The 23158-nt window shown below is 36.7% G+C and overlaps 1 protein-coding gene across 11 annotated transcripts in view; it reads left to right on the forward strand.

The window, feature by feature from the left end:
• BTRC (beta-transducin repeat containing E3 ubiquitin protein ligase) overlaps positions 1 to 23158 on the forward strand; it is a 185571-nt gene that overhangs the window by 102937 nt on the left and 59476 nt on the right. For 10 of the 11 annotated variants that reach the window (XM_082611573.1, XM_082611571.1, XM_082611578.1 and 7 more), the window contains one exon: positions 14732 to 14821. The exons of the other annotated variant lie outside the window; for it this stretch is intronic. In XM_082611573.1, the coding sequence (XP_082467699.1) occupies positions 14732 to 14821 (90 nt within the window). The remainder of the gene's footprint in view (positions 1 to 14731; positions 14822 to 23158) is intronic. 11 annotated transcript variants of the gene reach the window in all.

Genomic DNA, 23158 nt, shown 5'->3' on the forward strand with positions numbered 1-23158 from the left:
TCCCTAGGAGCTTGCCCTCTCAGTCTTAGGGATGAATGATGAATAGCAGGGGTCAATAGAAGCGGGTCACAGGGCAGCTGTCCAGGATTGCCCTGAACTTGATTACACCACCGCCAAGTTTTTTAACGTAGGATGTAGTATATAAGCTGTTTAAACTCCCTCTTTTCGCCAATGCATATGACAATAATGAAGTGCCATTTGCTCCCCCCACCCCACCTTTAGTCAAGTTATTATAGATAAAAAGACGTCAAAGCTGCCTTTTACCTAGTGTTGATGTAGGTAGGATTTGCATCATGTGGGCCAGTCCCTTGAGATTCTTTTGCAGACTATTTCTAATGGGGTTTCAGGAACTCTTTCACCACTGATTTTAAAATGCCAAGTTATGTTCTAATAAATTTAGTGTTGTTTTAAACTAATTTTAGAGCTTATATATATTATTCTAAAGTATAGTTTTATCATTGTTGATAGGATATGACCACTGCCTGTTAAAACTTGGAGTTATTTAACTACTGGAGGAGCTGAAAGAAGTATTATCATTACAGTCTTACAGACATTAAAAGGGTAAAAGGGAATATTACAAATAACTTTAAGCCAAAAATTTGGCTTCTTCCATGATATGGACGAATTCCTTGAAAAACACAACTTACTGAAACCAAAACAAGGTGAAACAAAATTTGAATAGCCATATGTCTATTAAAAAAATTGAATTATTAAAAGGCCCATATGGTTTCCTGGTGAACTCTATCAAACGTTTAAGGAATAAATAACACCAAAATAGAAAATAGAGAAGGAAAGAACACTCCCTGACTTGTATTATGAGTTTACCATAACCATAATTCCAAAACTTGACAAAGACCTAGCAGAAAAAAACTATTGAAGGAGAAAGTCACGAGACATTACTCCCTGTGTCACCAAGTCATTTTGTATACCTGCTTTTCCATTTCATTTCCAACATCAGAAGGCAGTAGAGGTCAGGGTGGGGGAAAGTAATGCAATGTATTCTTTAAATTTTCTAAGTTTTTGAATAATCTTCTGACATCTTGGCATTAAGTGTAAACTTTTATTTAAAGGACGTACAAAGTAGCTACAGTTTTCTTTTTACTTTTATTCCTAGAATGTGAAGCCAAGAAAACCATAGCAAATGTGTTCATAGCTTTTATTCATATCTGCAAACAAGGGCAAAGGCCTGAGAGGATACATGAAAGTACTCATTACTTTTTGAAAACATAAACTTACAACATGCAACTCCTTCTTTGCTTCACATTGGTGCTAATAGGATCTGTCAACCCTGCCTTTCTCTGTAATTGAGTAAATTGTGACCTCTGTCTAATCCTTCTCCCATCCCCCATTCCCTTTGTGTATGTGTCCACTTACCATCCTGAGAACGTGGGTAGTGATAAATAAAGCATTGAGTAGTGCTCTCTCAACTCTTTGAAAGCAGCATGATGCCAGCCCTCTAGTTATATTTCTTTAAGTGTTTACGTTTTTCTGTATTCTTTCTCTTGTGTAGCTGGAACCCTGGGGATGCAAAGCCATGAGAGAGGCCAAGAAGCTAACAAAGTAGCTGTCTCCCTTGTTAGCTTGTTCCTTTATTCTTTAAAAACAAGATAAAAACCATCTGGCTCAGGGCATTACATTTTCCTCCCCCATGCACCTCTATAGATGGAGACTTCACCTGCAGTGAGGGTTTACATTGATTAGGGAGGGAGCAGTAATTCAAGCTTCCATCCTCTTCAAGGATACTTTGCAGTCTTTAAAGGTGCTGACCCACTGAGTTAAACTGTCAAGGGAGGATAAAAAAGTATCTTCATCCCAGGAGGTAACAGCTGCTAGGTTTTCAACACCTTGCATGCTGCTGGAAAAATGTCACAATTGTCAGCTGAAAGAAAAATGACTCTGTTGTCATCTTCTGTTAATGACTGGGCCTTATAAAAGGAACTACATAAGCCTTTTAGAAGGAATAAGTAGCTGTTTTCCTTTCCTACCACCTTCCCCCACCTCTCCCCCAGATTCCTATGTTGTTCTAAACATTACCTTGGAGTAGATGCACAAAAAACAGCGGTGAAGAACTTAAAAGTTAAAACAACCCCGTGTAAGCATGGAGGTCTGATTGGCATAGCTCCTTTATACAGTTGGCTGAGTAGGAGGAACAGGCACATCACTGACACAGAAAATGACATTATCGTGTGTATTAACAAAACAACAACAACAAAAAGTCATTCATAAGCCAGTGAACTGAGAGAAAACATACTGTATTTCTGCTCTTTGGAGGACAAATTGTTTTCAAGCAGCATCCAGATGGGTAAATACCACGACATTTCTTTTTTCAAGAGAGCCACTTCTTTTCTTCCTTTAAAAAAAAAGGGGGAGAGAAACTCACTGAATTTACTTCCTTTGATAGCTCTGTAATGTTTGTATATAATGGCATTTCCCTTCTTTCTGATTTGATTGATGAGGGTAAAAGGTTTAATGAAGTCCCTGATATCAGGCAGACAGGTTTTTTTCCTATTTGTTTTAGGTTAGTCATTTTAATTGTATTGAGTAATTAGAAGGTACACACAGCCAAGGGAGCTTTGTTCTGATAATTGCTCAAGAAAATCCATTCCCTATCTGCCTTTGCTTTCTGTTAAGACATTTCTCCCCCTAGTGGCAATAGTTAGCACTTTGTCTTGGCAGTAGGCAAGGTGTAATTGCAATATGACAAACTATGCTTCAGGGACTATCTTGTAAATACTTTAGTTTAGGGTTTGGCATTATTTCATTATATATGTGTGTTTTTTCCCCCTAAGAAACTTCCTACCTCTTTTTTTTTTCCTGAAGTGCTTTGGGCTTTGGATGGAAAAAAATTGCCTGAAATGTTTATTAAAAAAACAAACAAACAGTAGTGCATCCTGGGTAATGTTTTGCAGCTTGACTTAATTTTAGTCATCTGTTTTAATTACCTATTTATAAAAATGCTTTTGCATTTGTAGACATTATTTAATACTTTGGAAGAAGCACCTCATTTGAAATAAATAAATAAATTGTACTTATTTTAAATAGTCCATATAAAAGACCTTAAAGGTAATTAATGTAGGTCCCTTAAGTAAGACAAAAATGATCTTTCCAAGTCTGATGAAGTGATTTGTTTATTTAACTTCCCACTTTGGCTGAATCCTTCAGAGTCTAATAACTTTTTTTTTTAATGTTTTTTGCAATTTGTGTCTAGCTACAAAAACCCTTCTTCAAAAACAAGCAATTTAATAACCAGCTTTCTTAAAATTACTTTGAGGAAGGAAGACTGTATAGGGGGTTGGTGTTTTGTTTTATTTTTATTTCAGTGTAATCATTCTTTGATAAATTGTGTAATCGCTGACTTAGTAGAAAAACTATTATTGAACTCCTGGGTTGTAATGACCATAAAAAGTGTATTTTCATATAGAGACTTGAGATATTGTGCATAAATTATAAAGGAAACAGCTTATATGTTGGTTGAAGTCCATATGGGCCTAATTTATTTTGTGTTCAGTGCTTAATCTGGATGTACCATTAAAAAGGTGGGAGGGGCTATTGTATCCAGTTGTGTGAATCCTTAAAAAATCTGCCCTAAGAGCAACATGGAATGAGATCAGATACAACTTTGCATCTATTGAATGAGATTTGGTAGCATCATTGTGGCATTTTTTAAAGCCCAGTTCCACCTTTCCTAGATGTCACTTTTTAGTTTGCTTTTTTATCTCACATTCTTGCTGGGGACTTGATTTGATGTTTTTATTTTATATATAAAATATATATATAATCTGAATCTCATTATATATATATAGAATATATAGAATATATATATTCTATATATTATATATATAGTATATATAAATATTATATAATATATATATTCTATATATTCTCTCTCTCTCTCTCTCTCTATATATATATATATATATATATATATAATCTGAAGGTCCCTGTGTACCCCTCCCCACCCCCTAATTACTAACCATTTTCATTACAACTGTATCTTATTTTGCTGTAGGGCTGCTGAACAGATTTCTTAAGCAGCTTTTTGCAAGGTTAAAAGAATGCAGGTAACAAGTTTGTGTCATTTTAAATATATACCTTCTAGTAAATAAGGAGAAGTCTGGCAATCAATCCCTTTTAGTGTGTTATATGTTTCACCTGACAACTAAACCTTCTATTGATTAGCCATTACTTTGTTAGATAATCCTATGTCATTGAATCCCTTGTAAAAAATTAAACTCTTTAAAATGTTTTACCCTAGCAGCAGTGTGAAAATTGAAAACTTGTTCAGAATTACAGCCTGCTTTCACAAAGAAGGTAGTTTTCAGCAAGGCATCTTACTGGTTTATGCTTATGTGCTTTATATGCAATATAAAAACATATTAAAGTACTGTAACGCAAAATTCTCTGTCTCTGGTTTAGCAATGAAGCTACCTTTTCAGATGTTGCCTGGGTACAGAACCTATTTTGCCTGTGGCTGTTACACTCACTAGTTTATTTAGCTGGAAGGAGTCTAATAATAGTAAAATACTGAATGTAAAATATTTGATTCTTTAGAAAGCCTTTTTATTTCAGAGTGGTCTAAGGACTGTGATCAGTTTTGGTTTACTAATCTAGGTGACTTCCTTTGGGGAAAAAGAAGATCATATACCCATTTTACAGATGGAATGTCTAGAAAATAAAAACCTATATATATCCTTACTCTAGAAACTCCCGCAGGTCCCCTTATGTTCCCCTGAGTGTGTTATACTCATTTCTGAGGGGAAAAGGAATTTTGGAGGAAAAATTAGTTTTCTACCTGCCATGACTATTTTATTCAGAAAAATAAAATAACATTTTTATTAATTAACTGGACAGACCTCTAATACTTTATCCCCTAAATATGAACTGCAGACTTTTATATTTTCATTGAAATAAAGTTTTCATACAGTGAATTATATAGATATTAATTGCATAAGTCAATAAATTTTTGATGTCTTTCCAATTGTGTAACCACCACCCCAATCAAGCTATAGGACATTTTCATTACCCAGGAAAGTTCCCTTGTTCTCCTTCCCAGTTTCCCCACCCACAATGAATCAAACATTGATCAGATTCCTGTCATAGGTTAGTTTCGCCTTTCTTGAATTTTATGTAATAGAATCATCCATGTTGGGGGTCTCACTATCACTCAGCATAATGCTTATGAGATTCATCTATATTTCTGTGTTTATCAGTGGTTTATTCTCTTTTATTGTACAGTAAATTCCATTGGATAAATATACTACAGTTTGTTTTCCATTCTTTTGATGGACACTTGAGCTATTTCCGTTTTTATAAATGAAGTTGCTGTGAATGCTCTTTAAGCTTTTTTGGTGAGCATGTGTTAAATACTTTTTCATGTGCTTTTTGACAATTCACATATTTTCTTTTGCGAAGTATCTGTTTTTTTGCCATTAAAAAAATTGCATTGTCTGCCTTATTATTGAGTTCTAGGTAGTCCTCTGTCAGATATGTGTTCTGAATATTTTCTCACAGTCTATATCTTGCCTGTTTATTCATGGTGTGTTTTGATGAAAAGTTTCTAATTTTTGAATGAAGTCCAATCAACCCTTACCCCATGATTATGAAGATATTCTAGGTTTTGTTCTATTGATAGAAGCTTTATAAGTTTTAGCTTTTACCTTGAAGTCTGATCCATTTCAAATTAATTCTTAAGTGCACTGTGAAGTAGAGTTTGGTGCTCATTATTTTCCCCATGCTTTTTTTTGACTGAAAATTTTTAAGATAGTTTATTTATTTTTTCCTGCAGTTTATTGTTAACATTTTATTGTGCTTATTTTCTGATTGTTTGGTTGGCTAGTATTTGTTTGCTCATTTATTATTTATATTTTTTTATTGAAGTATAGTTGATGTATCATATGTTACAGGTGTACAGTATAGTGATTCACAGTTTCTAAAGGTTATACTACATTTATAGTTATTATAAAATATTGGCTATATTCTCTGTGTTGTACAATCCCCATACTTTTTTATTCAGTTGTTTTGGAACCATCGTTGAAAAGGCTTTCCTTTCCTCCATTGAATTACATGGGTGCCTTTGTCAAAAATCAGTTGGCTGTACTAGTGTAGTCTATTTCCGAACCTCCTGGAAAAGAGGCTGCTTGCTGCTGTATGCAGAGCAAAGGGTAACAGTGGCTGAGGCACTGACCAACTCCTACTTCATGTCCCTGCATGACACAGAAGATAAGCTCAAAGTCCTCTATTTTTTTTAGAGGTGCCTATCCTTGTACCAAATATTACACTGTCTTGATTGTTGTAATTTTAATAATTCTTAAAATCAGGTAATGTGAGTCCTCCACATTTTAATTTTTAATATTGTTTGGGCTATTCTAGGTACTTTTACACTTCTATGTAAATTTTAGAATCAAGTTAGAATTTCTATTAGAAAGAAGTCTGTGGGGTGTTGATTTGGATTTTTTTGAAACTATATATTCATTTGAGTAGAATTAACCTCTCAATAATATTGAGTCTTCCAGTGTGCAGACAGGGTCTGTATCTCCGTTTGTCTTTTTAAATTTTTCTAAGCAATGTTTTTTAGTTTTCAGTGAACATTTCTTGCACATAGTTTGTTAGATTTATTCCTAAGTATTTAATGTTTGTCAATGCTATTGTAAACTTTTCTCATTCTCTGTTTGTTGCTAGATTATATAAAGCAATTGGTTTTTGACTGTTGACCTTGTTTCCTATCATTTGTGAATAAAGAGAATTTTATTTTTTCTTTTCCAACCTATTTGCCTTTTGTTCTTTTTCTTGCTTTATTTGAATGGCTAAGGCCTCCCTATAATGTTAAATAAATGCGGTAAGAGGACATTTTCGCCTTGTTCCCAATTGTGAGAGAGTATTACGTCTTTTGCCGCTAAGTATGATGTTAGTTGAAACTTTTTCGATGCCCTTTATGGGACTGAAGAAGTTCCCTTTTATTCCTAGCTTGCTGAGGTCTTTTTTTTTTTTAATCATGAATGGGTGTTTAATTTTGTCAAATTCACCTCCCCATTCTGTTAATATGGAGAATTACATTAATTGACTTTATTAAGAAGCTTTGTGTCTGTGTTCATGAGGGATATTGGTCTGTAGTTTTTTTTCAAATGTCTTTGTCATGTTTTGGTGTCAGGGTTATGCTGACCTTATAAAATGAGTTGGGAAGTCTTTCCTTCCTCCTCCATTTTCTAAAAGTGTTTGTATATGATCCTGATGTTCTTCCTTAATATTTAATAGAATTCACCAGTGAAACTGCCTGGGCCAGAAGTTTTCTTTGTGCGAAGATTTTTTTTTTTAATTTATGTGGAGTGGTTTTTAATAATTTCAACTTCTTTAATAGATATAGAGCCGTCTAGATTTTCTGTTTCTCATTGTGTCAGTTTTGGTAATTTGTGTCTTTCAAGAAATGTGTCCTATTTTCAACAGATAGTGAACTATTAATATATTTTATTTTATTTTAATACTCTTCCATTTTGGGCCAATGAGAGCCCATTTAGGCTGGCATCTATGCTCCTCTGATGTATGTCCAACATTCCCTGAGTGTTTCCAGGTTCATCTTGTATTTACCCTGTCCAATCCTGGAATCAACCATTTCTCCAGGGAACTATGGTTCTTTTTAGTGAAGAATGGTATTTAGAAGCCAAGATTTAAGCATTAACTTTTATTTTACATCTATATGATATGTTTTGAAAACCATGAGTTCACACTGATACCTCCAGTTCCAATACAGTGACACAGAGTTTGTTTTAGATTTCTCCCTCTACATATTTGTAATTCTCTTTTCTAATGGTAAGAAACCCGGTTTGAGTTTTTTCCTTTTAGCACTTAAAAAAATCACGTTCCCCAGGGAATTCTGTGGTGGTACAGTGGTTAGGACTTGGTGCTTTCACTGCCAAGGGCCCAGTTCAGTCCCTGGTTGGAGAACTAAGATCCCGCAAGCCACAAGGTGCAGCCAAAAAAAAAAAAAATAGTGTTCCCTTGTCTTCTAACCTTCATTGTTTATGGTGAAAAATCTGCCATTATTTATATTGTTACTCCCATGTATGCAGCATCCCTTTTTCCTTTGGCTGCATTTAAAGTTTTGTCTTTGTTATTGGTTTTCAGCAGTTTTGACTGTATTGGGCCTAGGTCTTGTTTTCTGATTTTTGGGTTTTTTGTATTAATCTTCTGGGGTTTGCTTATCTTAGATCAGTAAGCCAATGGTTTTCACCAAATTTTAGAAATATTTGGTCACTATTTTTATAACTTTTTGTGCCCCATTCTTGCCTCTCTTCTGGGTCTCCAATTACACAATGTTAGAGCATTGAAAATTGTCCCACAGGTGGCTGAGACTCTGTTCTTTTTTTCTTTTACTCTTTCTGTTCTTCAGATTATTTCAGTTGAATCTGTCTCTGAAGTTCATTGGCCTTTTCTTCTGCCATCTCCAATCTGCTTTTAAGTCCATCCAGTAAATTTTTAATTTCTAGAATTTGTTTGGTTCATTTTAGTTTTTTATTTTAAGGGTGAAAATTTCCATCTGTTTACTTATTGTGATTGTATGTTTCTTTAAGTTGTTGAACATATTTGTTATAGCTTCTGTAGAGCCTTTATGTACTAATTCCCATAACTAGATCATATTGGGGTCATTTTCTATTGATTTCTTTTTCTCTTTACTATGGGTCCCATTTGTTTTCTTCTTCTCATGTCTAGTGTTTTTGACTGTATAGTGGACATTATAAACAATACATTGTGGAGACTGGTTTCTTTTATCTTCCTCTGATTATCTTACTGGCTGACCACTGTGACTTCATACTTGGTTTATGTTTGTTAGGGCAGGTGTGTTTTGGTTTTGACCTTAGTCCTGAGGCACATCCCTTAGTCCTGAAGACTTACTCTTTAGTCTAAATGCAGGGTCTTTCTAAGTTTTCAATGGAAAGTTTGAGATGCCTATTAAGCCCCTCTAATTTAGTAGGAATCAAATTCAAAACCTTGTCTCCCCTCATGGGCAGGAGCTGGAGTCTCTGCTCAGATCTTTCAGTCTTCTAGCTTTTACTTTCCATTGGAATATTTGGAGTCTCCCATTTATGTAAGTAGTTTGAGGGTTAGCCATGGATTTGAGGGAAATTTATATGCATGTTTTGATGCTTCCTCCCTGACTTGTCTCTTTCTATTTTCTATTTTTCTTCTCAATTTCTAGCCACTATGGTTGCCCTGAACTCCATCTTCTGACATCTCAAGCTGATAGGCTGTGGCTTTCTAACTGAATTTTAGTCACCCTGCACCAAATAGACTAGTGAGTACCCTCAGGGAAAAAGCATGTAAACATGGATCTTACCCAGTGTGATTCTCCTTTTTCAAAGTCAGTCCACATCTCCCGCCAATTTCTGCCTACTTTTGGTCAACCTCTAGTGCCTTTGTTATTTTAAAATATTTTTTCCATAGTTTATAATTGTTATCTGAGAAGGGGTTAATCTAATACAAACATCTCTGCCATTATTGAAACCAGAACTCTTTGACTTAAAGTTTTATTTTATTTAGTATATATCAATTGCTTCATAAATGTCTTAAAAACACATTAAGTTTCATTTTTAAAAAATTGTATTGTCAGAAACTAATAAAAAAAATTGTATTGTCAGATGACATAAATCACAGCAAGATCCTTTTTGACCCACCTCCTAGAGAAATGGAAATAAAAACAAAAATAAACAAATGGGACCTAATGGAACTTAAAAGCTTTTGCACAGCAAAGGAAACCATAAACAAGACAAAAAGACAACCCTCAGATGGAAGAAAATATTTGCAAATGAAGCAACTGACAAAGGATTAATCTCCAAAATTTACAAGCAGCTCATACAGCTCAATATCAAAAAAACAAACAACCCAATCCAAAAACGGGCAGAAGACCTAAAGAGACATTTCTCCAAAGAAGATATGGGGATTGCCAACAAACACATGAAAGGATGCTCAACATCACTAATCATTAGAAAATGCAAATCAAAACTACAGTGAGAGGGCTTCCCTGGTGGCGCAGTGGTTGAGAGTCCGCCTGCCGATGCAGGGGACATGGGTTCGTGCCCCGGTTCAGGAAGATCCCACATGCCACGGAGCGGCTGGGCCTGTGAGCCATGGCCGCTGAGCCTGCGCGTCCGGAGCCTGTGCTCCGCAACCGGAGAGGCCACAACAGTGAGAGGCCCACGTACCGGTAAACAAACAAACAAAAAAAAAAAACTACAATGAGGTATCACCTCACACCAGTCAGAGTGGCCTTCATCAAAAAATCTACAAACAAATTCTGGAGAGGGTGTGGAGAAAAGGGAACCCTCTTGCACTGTTGGTGGCAATGTAAATTGATATAGCCACCACTATGGAGAACAGTATGGAGGTTCCTTAAAAAACTAAAAATAGAATTACCATATGACCCAGCAGTCCCACTACTGGGCATATACCCTGAGAACTCCATAATTTAAAAAGAGGCATGCACCCCGATGTTCATTGCAGCACTATTTACAATAGCCAGGACATGGAAGCAACCTAAGTGTCCATCGACAGATGAATGGATAAAGAAAATGTGGCACATATATACAGTGGAATATTACTCAGCCATAAAAAGAAATGATATTGAGTTATTTGTAGTGAGGTGGATGGACCTAGAGTCTGTCATACAGAGTGAAATAAGTCAGAAAGAGAAAAACAAATACTGCTAACACATATATGGAATCTAAAAAAAAAAAGGTTCCGAAGAACCTGGGATCAGGACAGGAATAAGACGCAAATGTAGAGAATGGACTTGAGGACATGGAGAGGGGGAAGGGTAAGCTGGAACGAAGTGAGAGAGTGGCATGGACTTATATATACTACCAAATGTAAAATAGATAGCTAGTGGGAAAACAGCTGCATAGCACCTGTGACCACCTAGAGGGGTGGGATAGGGAAGGTGGGAGGGAGTCGCAAGAGGGAGGAGATATGGGGATATATGTATATGTATAGCTGATTCACTTCATTACAAAACAGAAACTAACACACCATTGTAAAGCAATTATACTCCAGTAAAGATGTTAAAAAAAAAAATTGTGTTGTTGGGACTTCCCTGGTGGTCCTGTGGTAGAGAATCTTCCTTCCAATGCAGGGGATGCGGGTTTGATCCCTGGTCCAGGAACTAAGATCCACATGCCGCGGGGCAACTAAGCCCGCACGCCACCACTACTGAGCTCGTGCGCCTCAGCTAGAGCCCGTGTGCCGCAAACTACAGAGCCCACGCACTCTGGAACCCGTGTGCCACAACTACAGAGCCCACTTGCCCTGGAGCCTGCGTGCCACAGCTAAAGAAGAAATAAAACCCACACGCCACAACTAGAGAGAAGCCCACACGCCACAGTGAAGAGCCTGCATGCCACAACGAAAGATCCCACATGCCTCAACGAAGATCCTGTGTGCCACAACTAAGACCCAACACAGCCAAAAATAAATTAAATAAATAAATCTTTTTTTTTAATTGTGTTGTCTGTACATGAATAGTGTTTGTGGTATTAGCAGTTGCAAAAGAAGTACTGAACCTGAGTCCAGAATGTATTAGTACATGTCCCAGTAGTGCCTGTACACTAATGTCAAATGATTGTTTATTCTTTTAAAATATGTGTTTGAAATAATTTCAACTTAAACAACATAAGAATAAAACAAATGGATAAATTTTTAAAAGTTTAACTTGTTTAAATGGAAAACCAAATTTAGAATGTTATTTTTGCCTATTTTCTTAAATTTTATTCTTGTCTATTTACTCTTTTCCAAAGAATGATAACTGACCAAAAATGAATTATTTAAAATATCTATGCATCCATTGCTAATATAAATAAATACATAAATGAATAAGTAAACAAATGGGAAGAACTATAGCGCTTCCTTAAGAAGAATTCCAATTAATAGATGTAGATGGAAAGAGAAATTTAAAAGTCACCATTAGAACACCACAGTAAAAATTACAACAGGCAAGATCCATCAGTATGCTACAATTAGCAGGCAAAAGTTGAAGCAGAAGCAAAATACTTGCAGAGTCTTCAAGTATTTCCCACAATCTAGTTAGTAATCTCTAAAGGAAAAATAATAAGCTTATAATAGAGAATCTTGGCAGACACAACCTTAGGCAAGTGGTCAAGGTTAATATCACCAGAAGCACTCAGCAACATACCTCTTGACTTGATGCATTGAGAAGGTTATATCACTTCTGTTGTATCCTTCCCTATAATGTATAACCTCAATCTGATATGAGAAAACATGAGACAAACCCAAACAAAGGGACATTCTGTAGATTAATCAGTACTCTTCAGAAGTGTCAGAATCATGAAAGACGAGCAAAGACTGAGGAATTGTCACAGGTTAGAGGAAACTAAGGATACACAGCAACTAAATGCAATGTGGGATCTTGGATTAGATCCTGAACAGAAAAAGGATGTTAGTGGAAAAACTGGTGAAACTCTTAACTTTATATTGTACCAAGGTTAATTCCTTAGTTTTGATAAATGTTCTGTGGTTGTGTAAGACATCAACATAAAGGGAAGCTGGGGGATTTCCCTGGTGGTCCAGTGGTTAAGAGATCAGCTTCCAATGCAAGGGACGCAGGTTCGATCCCTGGTGGGGGAACTAAGATCCCACATGCTGCAGGGCAACTAAGCCCATGCGCTGCAACTATTGAGCAAGCCCACGCACTGCAACTAGAGAGTCCACACGCTGCAACCACAGAGCCCGTGCACCACAACTAGAGAGAAGCCCGTGCACCACAACTAGAGAGGAGCCTGTGCACCGCAACAAAAGATCCCGTGTGCCACAGCCTAGACCCGATGCAGAGAAAAATAATTAATAAATAAATATTTTTAAAAACATAAAGGAAAGCTGGGGAAGGGTATACAGGAACTCATATCTATTTTTGCAACTATTCAGTAAATCTAGAATTTTAAAAACTTGATTCTTTCCTATTATTGGTTATAAGAGATCGCCGACGTCTTAAGATTTTTCTCTTTAATTTCAACACACATATTTATAAAAATAGTTCTCAAAGAGTGTTCTTAGACCAGCAGCATTAACATCAGCTGGGGACTTGTTAAAAATGCAGATTCTCAGAAGCTCTGGGGACCCAGCGATCTGTGTTTTAACAAGCCCAGATGATTCTGACATGCACTATTGTTTGAGAGCCATGACATTTACTATCAGTAAAAATTTAAGACTAAAAGGAAACATTTTAATTAATATATTGGCAAGTTTGATTACAATAAAGTATAACCAGTGGTTTTTTTTATTGTGGTAAAATACATGTAACATAACATTTACCATCTTAACTATTCTTAAACATACAGTTCGTGATATTAAATACATTCACATTGTTGTGTAATAGTCACCACCATTCATCTGCATAACTCTTTTTAAAAAAAATTTTTTTTAATTTTATTTTTGGCTTCATTGGGTCTTTGTTGCCGCGCACAGGCTTTTCTCTAGTTGCGGCGAGCCGGGGCTACTCTGTTGCGGTGCGTGGGCTTCTCATTGCGGTGGCTTCTCTTGTTGCCAAGCATAGGCTCTAGGCACGTGGGCTTCAGTAGTTGTGGCTCACGGGCCCTAGAGCGCAGGCTCAGTAGTTGTGGCGCACTAGCTTAGTTGCTCCACGGCGTGTGGGATCTTCCTGGACCAGGGCTCGAACCCATGTTCCCTACATTGGCAGGCGGATTCTTAACCACTGCACCACCAGGGAAGTCCTATCCACATAACTCTTAACATCTTGTAAAACTGAAACTCTGTACTCATTAAACAGTAACTCCCTATTCCCCGCTTCTCCCAGCCCCTGGCAGCCACCATTCTATTTTGTTTTGACTATCTAAGTGGAATCATACAGTGTTTGTCTTTTTGTGACTGGTTTATTTCACATAGCATACCGTCCTTAGGTTTCATCCATGTTGCAGTATATGTCAGAACGTCTTTCATTTTTAAGGCTGAATACCATTCTACTGTATGTATATACCACATTCAGATGAATGCTTATCCATTCATCCGTCAGTGGACACTTGGGTTGCTTCCACATTTTAGCTATTGTGGATAATGCTGCTATGAACATGGATGTACAAGTATCTCATCAAGACTCTGTTTTCAGTTCTTTTGGGTATATACCCAGAATTGGAATTGCTGGATCATATGGTAATTCTATTTTTAATTTTTTTGAGGAACTGCCACTATACTGTTTTCCACACTGGCCGTACCATTTTACATTCCCACTAACAGTGCACAAGGGTTCAAATTTCTCCACATTTTCACCAACACTTGTTTTCTGGTTTTGTTTTGTTTTTTTAATAGTAACCATCCTAATGGGTGTAAGGTGGTATCTTATGGTAGTTTTGATTTGCATTCCTCTCATGATTAGTCATGTTGAGCAACTTTTCATGTGCTTTTTAGCCATTTGCATATCTTCTTGGATAATCTCTGTTCAAGTCCTTTGCCCATTTTTGAATAGCTGACATCCCTGCCTTTTGTATATACAGTAAAGTCACTGCTGCTCACATACTTGTTCGTGGGCACATCAGTGGCACTTTTGGGCTCTCACTTTCTTTACTTCCCCCGTCTACCTTGTCCCGCAGCTCCCATAAATCTGGTATTTACACATAGGATCTATTTGTTTGTTGATTTTGAGAAATAAGGCAGAATTTGAAAACTACACGACAGTATTTCAGTATTTAAACCTATTTCCAAAAAATTCTCTTTACAGACCTACAACAGCTGTGCCAGACTCTGCTTAAATCAAGAGACAGTATGTCTAGCAAGCACTGCTATGAAGACTGAAAATTGTGTCGCCAAAGTAAGTAATATTACACATCAATATATATTATACCACATCATAATAATGGTTTATCTATAGACATCTTTACTCAGTATTGCTATTAAAGACTATTATAGGATTTTTTAATATTTATTTTATTTTTATTTATTTGGCTGTGCTGGGTCTTAGTTGCGGCGTGTGGGATGTTTTAGTTGCGGCATGTGGGATCTTTAGTTGTGGCATACAAGCTTTTTTTTTTTTTTTTTTTTTGCTGCACGGGGGCCTCTCACTGTTGTGGCCTCTCCCGTTGCGGAGCACAGGCTCTGGACGCGCAGGCTCAGCGGCCATGGCTCACAGGCCTAGCTGCTCCGCAGCATGTGGGATCTTCCTGGACCAGGGCACGAACCCATGTCCCCTGCATCGGCAGGCGGACTCTCAACCACTGCGCCACCAGGGAAGCCCCATACAAGCTTTTTATCTTTAGTTGGGCATGCAGGATCTAGTCCCCTAACCAGGAATTGAACCCAGGGCCCCTGCATTGGGAGCACAGGGTCTTAACGGCTGGACCACCAGGGAAGTTCCTATTATAGGATTTTTAAAAAGAATGTAGGAGGCATCATTTTATCCAAAGCAGATTGCAAGTTGGAGTTTCTTTCTCTTCAGTTGCAGCAGAATTTTTTGATAATGTGTTCTGGTCACACTTTAGTCTAATTCACATTTGTTGCTTTACACTAGTTATGGATTATTACAGATAAGATTTGTGTGGGACTTCCCTGGCTGTCCAGTGGTTAAGACTCCTTGCTTCCACTGCAGGGGACACAGGTTCGATCCCCGGTCGGGGAACTAAAGATCCTGTGTGGTGCGGCCAAAAAAAAAAGATTTGTATAAAAAAAATACAGTTATTCTCATAAGTTTGTTGGTGGTTTTAAAATATAATAAGTATAGAGTACGCCATTGTAGGATGGTGAAATATGCTATAGAAAATCCAATTATTATATCACTATTATTATTTATTGAGTGGCTATTGATAAAAATACCGCTTTTGGTGATCTTGATCTGACTGGACAAGTATGTTTAATCACGCATATGGAGCTTCTTGTTTCTTATGTATAAATGTGTGCCGTATCTATGGCCTAAATACAAAAATAATCTTATGTATTAGAGATCTTACAATCTAATAATTGTATCAACTATGCCTCAAGTTTTCCATCTCTAATTACTCAGGAACTTTGACCGAAATTTAGATTTCAGCCATTTAAATTATTCCAGGAGTAAGTAAAAGTACAGTACGGGCTCTGTTTCTAGACTTCTACTCTGCATATCTGCAAAATTACTGCCTTTTATAACTATTCAGGGATTTGTCACTTTTACAACATTCCCAACTTTAAATAGTTTAATCTATTGTCTAATCTAGTGTTTAATCTATACACTCAGCGTCTCTGTTACTGTTATTATTAGAGCCAGGCCTGGTATCATGTGTCTCCATTCTTTGCTACAAAAATCAAGGAACAGCAATATTTTTTATTTTGTTTTATTTCTTAAAACATGAAGTAGTTTCAGTTGATAAAGGACATACTTTATCAACTGAAAATATATCATACAAAATAGAACCATTGGAAATGATCCATATAAGAAATGTCGGAATTTATTAAAAGTTATAGTGAAAAAAGGTAGAGTTAATCAGTTCAGTTCTTAAATTAGAATGTCTTAATAATTTACTGCAAAATATGAATATTATAAATTAACGTGTATTTATTTTTCAGTCATATAGTCACAACTAGCCAAGTGCTGATTGACCCTATTTTTTATCTAGCATTTGTACATTGAGGAGACCAATAATTTGGGCCTTTGAAAATAATCTTTTTCCTTTTTGGCCATGCTGTTCTCAGTTTCATCACAAGTGGGTGACTTCTGGCTAAACAAGGTAAAATCTTAGCATGAGCACCGATCCAAGGACAGGGTGACGATTTTAATGAGTTACATTGAGAGCTGGCCAAGTGAGCATCTGTTCCTTTTGTTTTCTCAATACTTTGTAAGCCAGCATCTCTAAGCTACATAGCTATGTTGGTGTATGTCTGTATGATGGGTTCTTTTTTCCTCTCCTACCTTCTACTTTAGAGGTGCATGGTTAGAAATCTTGTGGCATCTGGCACAATGGTATAATTTCTTCTATGCTCTTGAGTGAGGAAATAAATTTGCTCATTGCTGCTGTTTCCATTGCTCTCAAATGGTGACCCTCTCATCCCATTCTTGCTTATTTTAGCATTATTCTGCCACCTATATCCTTTCATCATCTCCTTAAACACCCTAATTTAATAATGATTTCTATCATTTCCTAGTTTAGGAACCCACCTAACTTTCTGATTCCTTTTATTGGCCCATCTTCATCTTCTGGTTCATTGCTTCAGATCTGAGCCAAATAATCAGTTGGTCGATGGCAAATAAAAACATGTAGCTGAAAATTCTCTTTGTTGCAACAGTCCCCAGTGAAGTGCCAATAACATGGGAATAGGAAGAATTTTCCCTTTTTTATTTACATATGTTATGTGTATCTCATGATTCTGTGCTGCTTCTACTGGCCTCATTTATTGCTTGCCCTTTGAAAAGTAATGACTTGCCATTATTTTTGTAGGTCTGTAAGCTTGTCCCTATTTCATGCTCTTCACCTTTAGCCCTTAACTGGATAGTTTCACCTGCTATACTTGATATGGCTGCATTGGTTTTTAACTTGGTACAAGTATGTGTTGTTGATTCAGATTGTGCTCCAAAGTGGCCTTGAATGTCCAGCTCCATGGAGAGCAGCTAAAATATGGTGATATCAACCATTTTGGTCCTCTAGTTCAAAACAACTAATTCTGATAGGTGTGACTTTGGTTTGGGTGGAGATGGTAATTAAAGTCTAAGACCTTATTATTGAAAACTGTTTATATAAGACATTAATACCAGTTAGTCCCTTTAAAAACAGCAATCCTGTTATGTTTGGACCCCTATAATATATTGTATGTGACTTCTTTGCCAGAGATATCTTAAAATAAATGTTTTATAATAGGTGTATGAAAAGAGACACTTAGTCCTCTTTAGAATACAAGAAGACAAAGTTGTAAGGCAAACTACAGCCACCCTCGGTTAATAATCTTCTGAATCTCTGACTTGAAGAATGAGTCTTAAGAAAATATTTTAAAATAAAAATGGAGGAAGGGTCATTTTATAGTATAACTTAATCCAAGTAATATTTGGAGGCATTGAGATGTTTTTTATTTCTTCCAAAGCCTTCCTTCTTACTAATTATAGCCCTGTAGTTCATGAGGTTTGTGTTTGGAACATGATAAGCTCTGTGTTTATTGTAGCTTTAAATGGACAGTCATTATTGACCTCCAACTTAATCTTTAAAATCAATAATCATGTTGTACCTAATTGTCAACCTTCATGATGTCTTTTAATTGGTAAAGAAAGCTTACTGGAAAAATAAAGAGCATTAATTTTTGTTATATTTTTGTTGACTTTAAGTATTATTGAAAATTTTTGTTTTCAGGCTTTTCCCTAATTTACCCTTACACACACACATACACATACAGTTAAAACTGAGTTGTTTTTGAACACATCTGCCTGGATTCCTGCCCAGGTTGGAGAAGTTCTGCCTCTTTATATTTAGAAAATAAACCCCTTCCATAGTCCTTTGTAGATGTGTTCTGTATTGTAGTTGTTATTGTTTGTTGTTATTGTTTTTTACTTTAGACTAATAATCTTTTTGCAACTGAGACAGAAAAATGTGATGTTCCTTTCCACTCACTCCAGATTTTGATAGAAGACTTGTTTTATTTATTTCCAAAATTATATCCGCAGGAAACAAGCTGTTTAAATTCAGATTATGCTGAAGCAAAATGGTCCTGGTATGAGAAGCAACGTGCTGTTTTACGAGCACAGAGTCCCTTTTCTCATAACTGATTGATAGTAAATATTTTCCTGAAGAATTATTGCCAACCATGAACAGTGCAACTGTTTCACTTTTTTCCTGTGCTACTTGCTGTACCAGCCATTGTCGGTAATTAAGATCTACAATTCACAATGCAGACGTTTGCACTTCCTCTGGGTCTGTGCTATTTATAAGGCATTTCAGCTGTTCAGAGTTTCTTTTGAGTTTTAAACTACGTGTTAACAGACTTCTTTAATATACTGTTCCACAAGTAGCATGTCAGATGGTCCATTCTGTACACAAGCTTCTCTGTTGGGTCTAAAGAGTAGCTTTGTGGAGAATATATTAAGATTTAACCATATCATTGGAGCTGATGTGGTTGGAAAAACTGAAGTATAATGTTTTATACATTAGGCTTATTGCTGTGTTAAAGAGGCAGGAATTAAGTTTAGAAGTAATGTTTTTTCTTCCATCTTTAACTATTTATATGAATTTAATGAATGTTAATGGGGGTTACAGAGAGGTTCTGAGAAACACTAGTACAGTGACTTTTCCAAGCTCACTTTGAAGTAATAATAGAATCAAGAGTCCTCATTATAGACAACAGTTTGTGTGTTTGTCAGATTAAGGATATGAGAATACATAACCTTCTAGATGTGCATGATATTTAAGAATACAAACATGGGGCACCAAAATGGATCAGCAGATTGACTGCACATTTGTTGTGTAATCAGCTTCAGGAACCCTAAGTAGCATATGCCACTGGAGGGGAAAGTGTAAATAGGAATCCTGGTCTGTATTACAATTGGTAAAATTCAAAGTCATTTTCAACCATTTCAGCAAAGTTAATTAAAAAAAAAAAAGTTAGGACCCCAGTGAGAATCTTCATGAATTATAGTCTAGATTCACAGTAAATACTTGCACAGTCTCCTTGCTACCTGCTCTCATTGTTAAACATACAAGAAAAAGAAACAAGAAACTGAAAGCTGTTAACAAAATATGTTAAACTTTTGCCCTGAATGGGGATCAGACTGACTGTTTTTAAGTCTGAAGTCAGAGGCATTGATTCTGCACATTGGCCACCAGCATCTTCCAGCAGAGCAGATCTGTGGAGAAAGGCAGGACACAGGTTCAGTGCTGATTTCTTGATGGCTGCTTGAATAGACAGAGCTTATAACAAAGCCTTTCCAAGGCAGTTTTATTTGCCAAAACCTAAAAGTTTCTGTAGTTCTTTTGAACTACAGTGTTTCTGTAAACTTTTTCCCTTCAGTGAACTCTTTATGAGCCTTTTTTTTAGATAGCAGCAGTGGTTCAACTGTTGGGAACCACTGATATATCTGACTGAGGCGCTTCAAGATGCTAGAACCTATTCACATTTCTATCTAGCCAGGGAGCTAATAAGATTGAGTTTGTCTTTGTGGGTTGATCTAGATTAGCATGAGATGAGCCCAGTCATTGTCTCCCTCAGTGAAAAAGGAAAGGTTGGGAGAGAGTGGGATGAAGGAAGAAAGTTTTTCATCAAGAACTGACTGCAGTATTGCCTGCTGATGCATGTCGGATCACCCGCACCAACAGATCACATGGCTTCTCCAAAAGTCAAACGATCAATTCGCCTCGTTTTGGCTCTGTACTTAATGCACAAACAGTGCGATCTGCGGGGCTGTAATTGCATTGTTAGGGCCAAGGAACAAGCCTGTGCCTTTTCAGCAGACAGCTGGCAGGGAGAGAGGCATGTTGTTAGGAAAGAGAGAGGCAAGGCAAATAAAATTACTGCTAACGCTCAGAGATCGGCAGGAGTCCTACTTGCCTAATCTTACCGGTGGGAGCAAGCGGCTGTTGTAATCCAATTATAGCAGCATAAGCAATTTGTTAGACACTCCGCATAATGTAACAATTTCCCAATAAACTCTGACTTGTAATAACGTCGGCAAGAGTCCGCATAAATCTGCCCGAATGGTGGGGGCTGGAGCGTTAGGCTGGGGGCTTGTAATTGGCGCCATCAGCACGTTTTGCGGAGTGCAGTATGGTGCAGTCTTTAGTGTAGGAATTTTAAGGAGAAAAGCGTGGCACACGTTTCTTAGAAAAAGAAAAGTGGCCATTAAAGGGGGAGCAGCAAGAAGGGCATACTCTTGCCTTCACATTACCTAGGAATCTTAGTATAGATAGAAAACAGGAGGAAGCCATGTTTCCTTCTAATACTGAAAAGGGGAATAGGGATAGAATGTGTGGATTAAATTCCTTTATTTAAAAGGCATCAGTTTTCATTATTTATACCCTCCTTCTCCAGCCCCCCAAAATGCTGTTCAGGCAGCATTTAGCTAACATTTCTACAAAATGTTCTCAGCTGAGCAAGCCTAGAAATGCCAAATTAATATATTTTCTTCTAGAGTTTAGCATTTTCTTTACAACAGGAAAATATATTTTCTTTGTGCCCAGGACAAATCTTTTAAAGATATTATCTCATTGACTATCAAACCTTTGTTTAGAATTCTGTCTTCTGCTTTAAGCAACCATCTCTTACTGAAGGGTTTAAAACCCAGATTGTTGTTTGCTTAGCTGGCTTTATTATGCTTCTTATTTTCCAATTCTGAAATATATTGTGAATTCTGTGATACTAGGATTAATAATCTTTCTTGATCACTTACATTGTATAAGAATACAGTTTTTATTATTTAAACCTATACCTATATAATCATTATAGAAACCATTTTGATTTCTAAGTCATAAAATGGCTGTTTTAGAAATATATTTGTTGTTGTGTTGTGCAAAGTAGAACCTCCACTATTTATTGATTGATTAGCATTTGTAGTCACAGAATAGAGTTTCTTATTATACAGGGTATAGGAGGTGAAGAGTGCTCACATATTCGAGTTAATAGACAGATTTTCCTGCTACTGTGTGTGTGTTAAATGTTATCTACTTTCTTACGCCAACCCAACTGTTCATTGTTGTTAATTTGTGTCAAAACCAAGCTTATAAAATAAGGACAGGATTCTTCAAAACACCGTGTTGCTGTGGGTATTATTACAATAAATATTTACTTTCAGTATAAACATTTCCTTCTACTGAAGCAAATGCTGCCTTGTTTGACTGGAGCTACATCAATAAACTGCAGTGCCTCTAATAAAGCCACTCAGTGTCTGGGTTTAACTAATGGCTGATTTTCATGGCTTTGACAGTGAGCTGTGTGCGTTATTTTCTCCTGATATTGTAAAAATAATGAGAGCAAATTAGAACAATCAGTTTACACAGATAGCTCCTGATTGGAGGCAATGGGCAATATGGTAGCAGGTAATCCATCTTCGGGCTCCTGTCACATTAACTTCAGCAGTGTGAAAAGATCAGGTGGGGTAAGCAGGGATCCTGCCCAATCGGAACACTGAAATTAATGAGAAGAGCATTGTTCTGTGATCAACCTTTTAATTAGCAAGACTGGAAATGTTGGGAGTGATGAAGGCAACGCCACAGCTGCACAATGCCAGGCACAGTTCCTTAAAAGAGAATGAAAAAGAAAAATCTTTGGGTTTTACATCATACTTTTGTTGCTGTATACAGGCATTTTGTTTCCACTCTAGAGCTAGTTTACAGACTTTAAGAAGTACTGCCTATACACTTGAAACTAATGTAGTGTTATATGCCAATTTTACTTCAATTGAAAGAAAGAAATACTACCTACTTGCCAAAGTATTGTCACAAATATGGTTGATGTATTAATGATCTGTAGACGGTAACTCTGTCAAGGGTCATTTAGAACTTTACAGTTTCTTTGGCGTTGCACTCTGGGTTTTAACCTTTGATTTTTTAAAAATCAGGTAACCAGATAAATTAAAATTTTAAAAGGTCTGCCGTCTTAGCCTCCTACCACCCCACCCCTCCAATATAGAGTTTTCCTTGCAAGTAGCATGCGAGTTTTCTGGTTTGGAGGACTTCTGTCACTTTGAATTATTTAAAAGAGGACCCTAATGCAGGCAGTAAGCTATGGGGTATTTAAATTATGTTCCTTTCCTGATTCTGTTTATTAGGAAATTCACTATTTGGTTTTTTTCCCTTATGCCATTGACTTCTCTATGTGGGGGACTGTGTTATTTCAGTTTATATAATTGAGAATTGACTATCAATGAATGGTGTTTATAGGAGGAAGAGGGGGGAAAATCTATGCAGTAACTGAGACTAAGGGCTGGTTCATCCACTTAAAGCTCAGTTATACTAAAATTGTAACCATGTTAATCATCCCTGAAATATTGGAAAATACGGTATTAGGCTGTGGAAGACATTAATGAGCCAAATTTTCTCTACCAAATCAGTGCCTGTTTTCTTGGCCACCTTTGACAGGCTTTGACTATGGGAAAGTATATGAGGCCACCAGGATTTGCAGTATTTTAGAGTTTATATCTTAAGTTTAGTGGCTTACTGTAAAAGCAAGTAATATAGGCTATGTAGATGAATCCAGATATCTTCCAAAG

The sequence above is a fragment of the Mesoplodon mirus genome (assembly GCF_964341445.2).
Source record: "Mesoplodon mirus genome assembly, chromosome: 2".
NCBI classification, from domain to species: Eukaryota; Metazoa; Chordata; class Mammalia; order Artiodactyla; family Ziphiidae; genus Mesoplodon; species Mesoplodon mirus.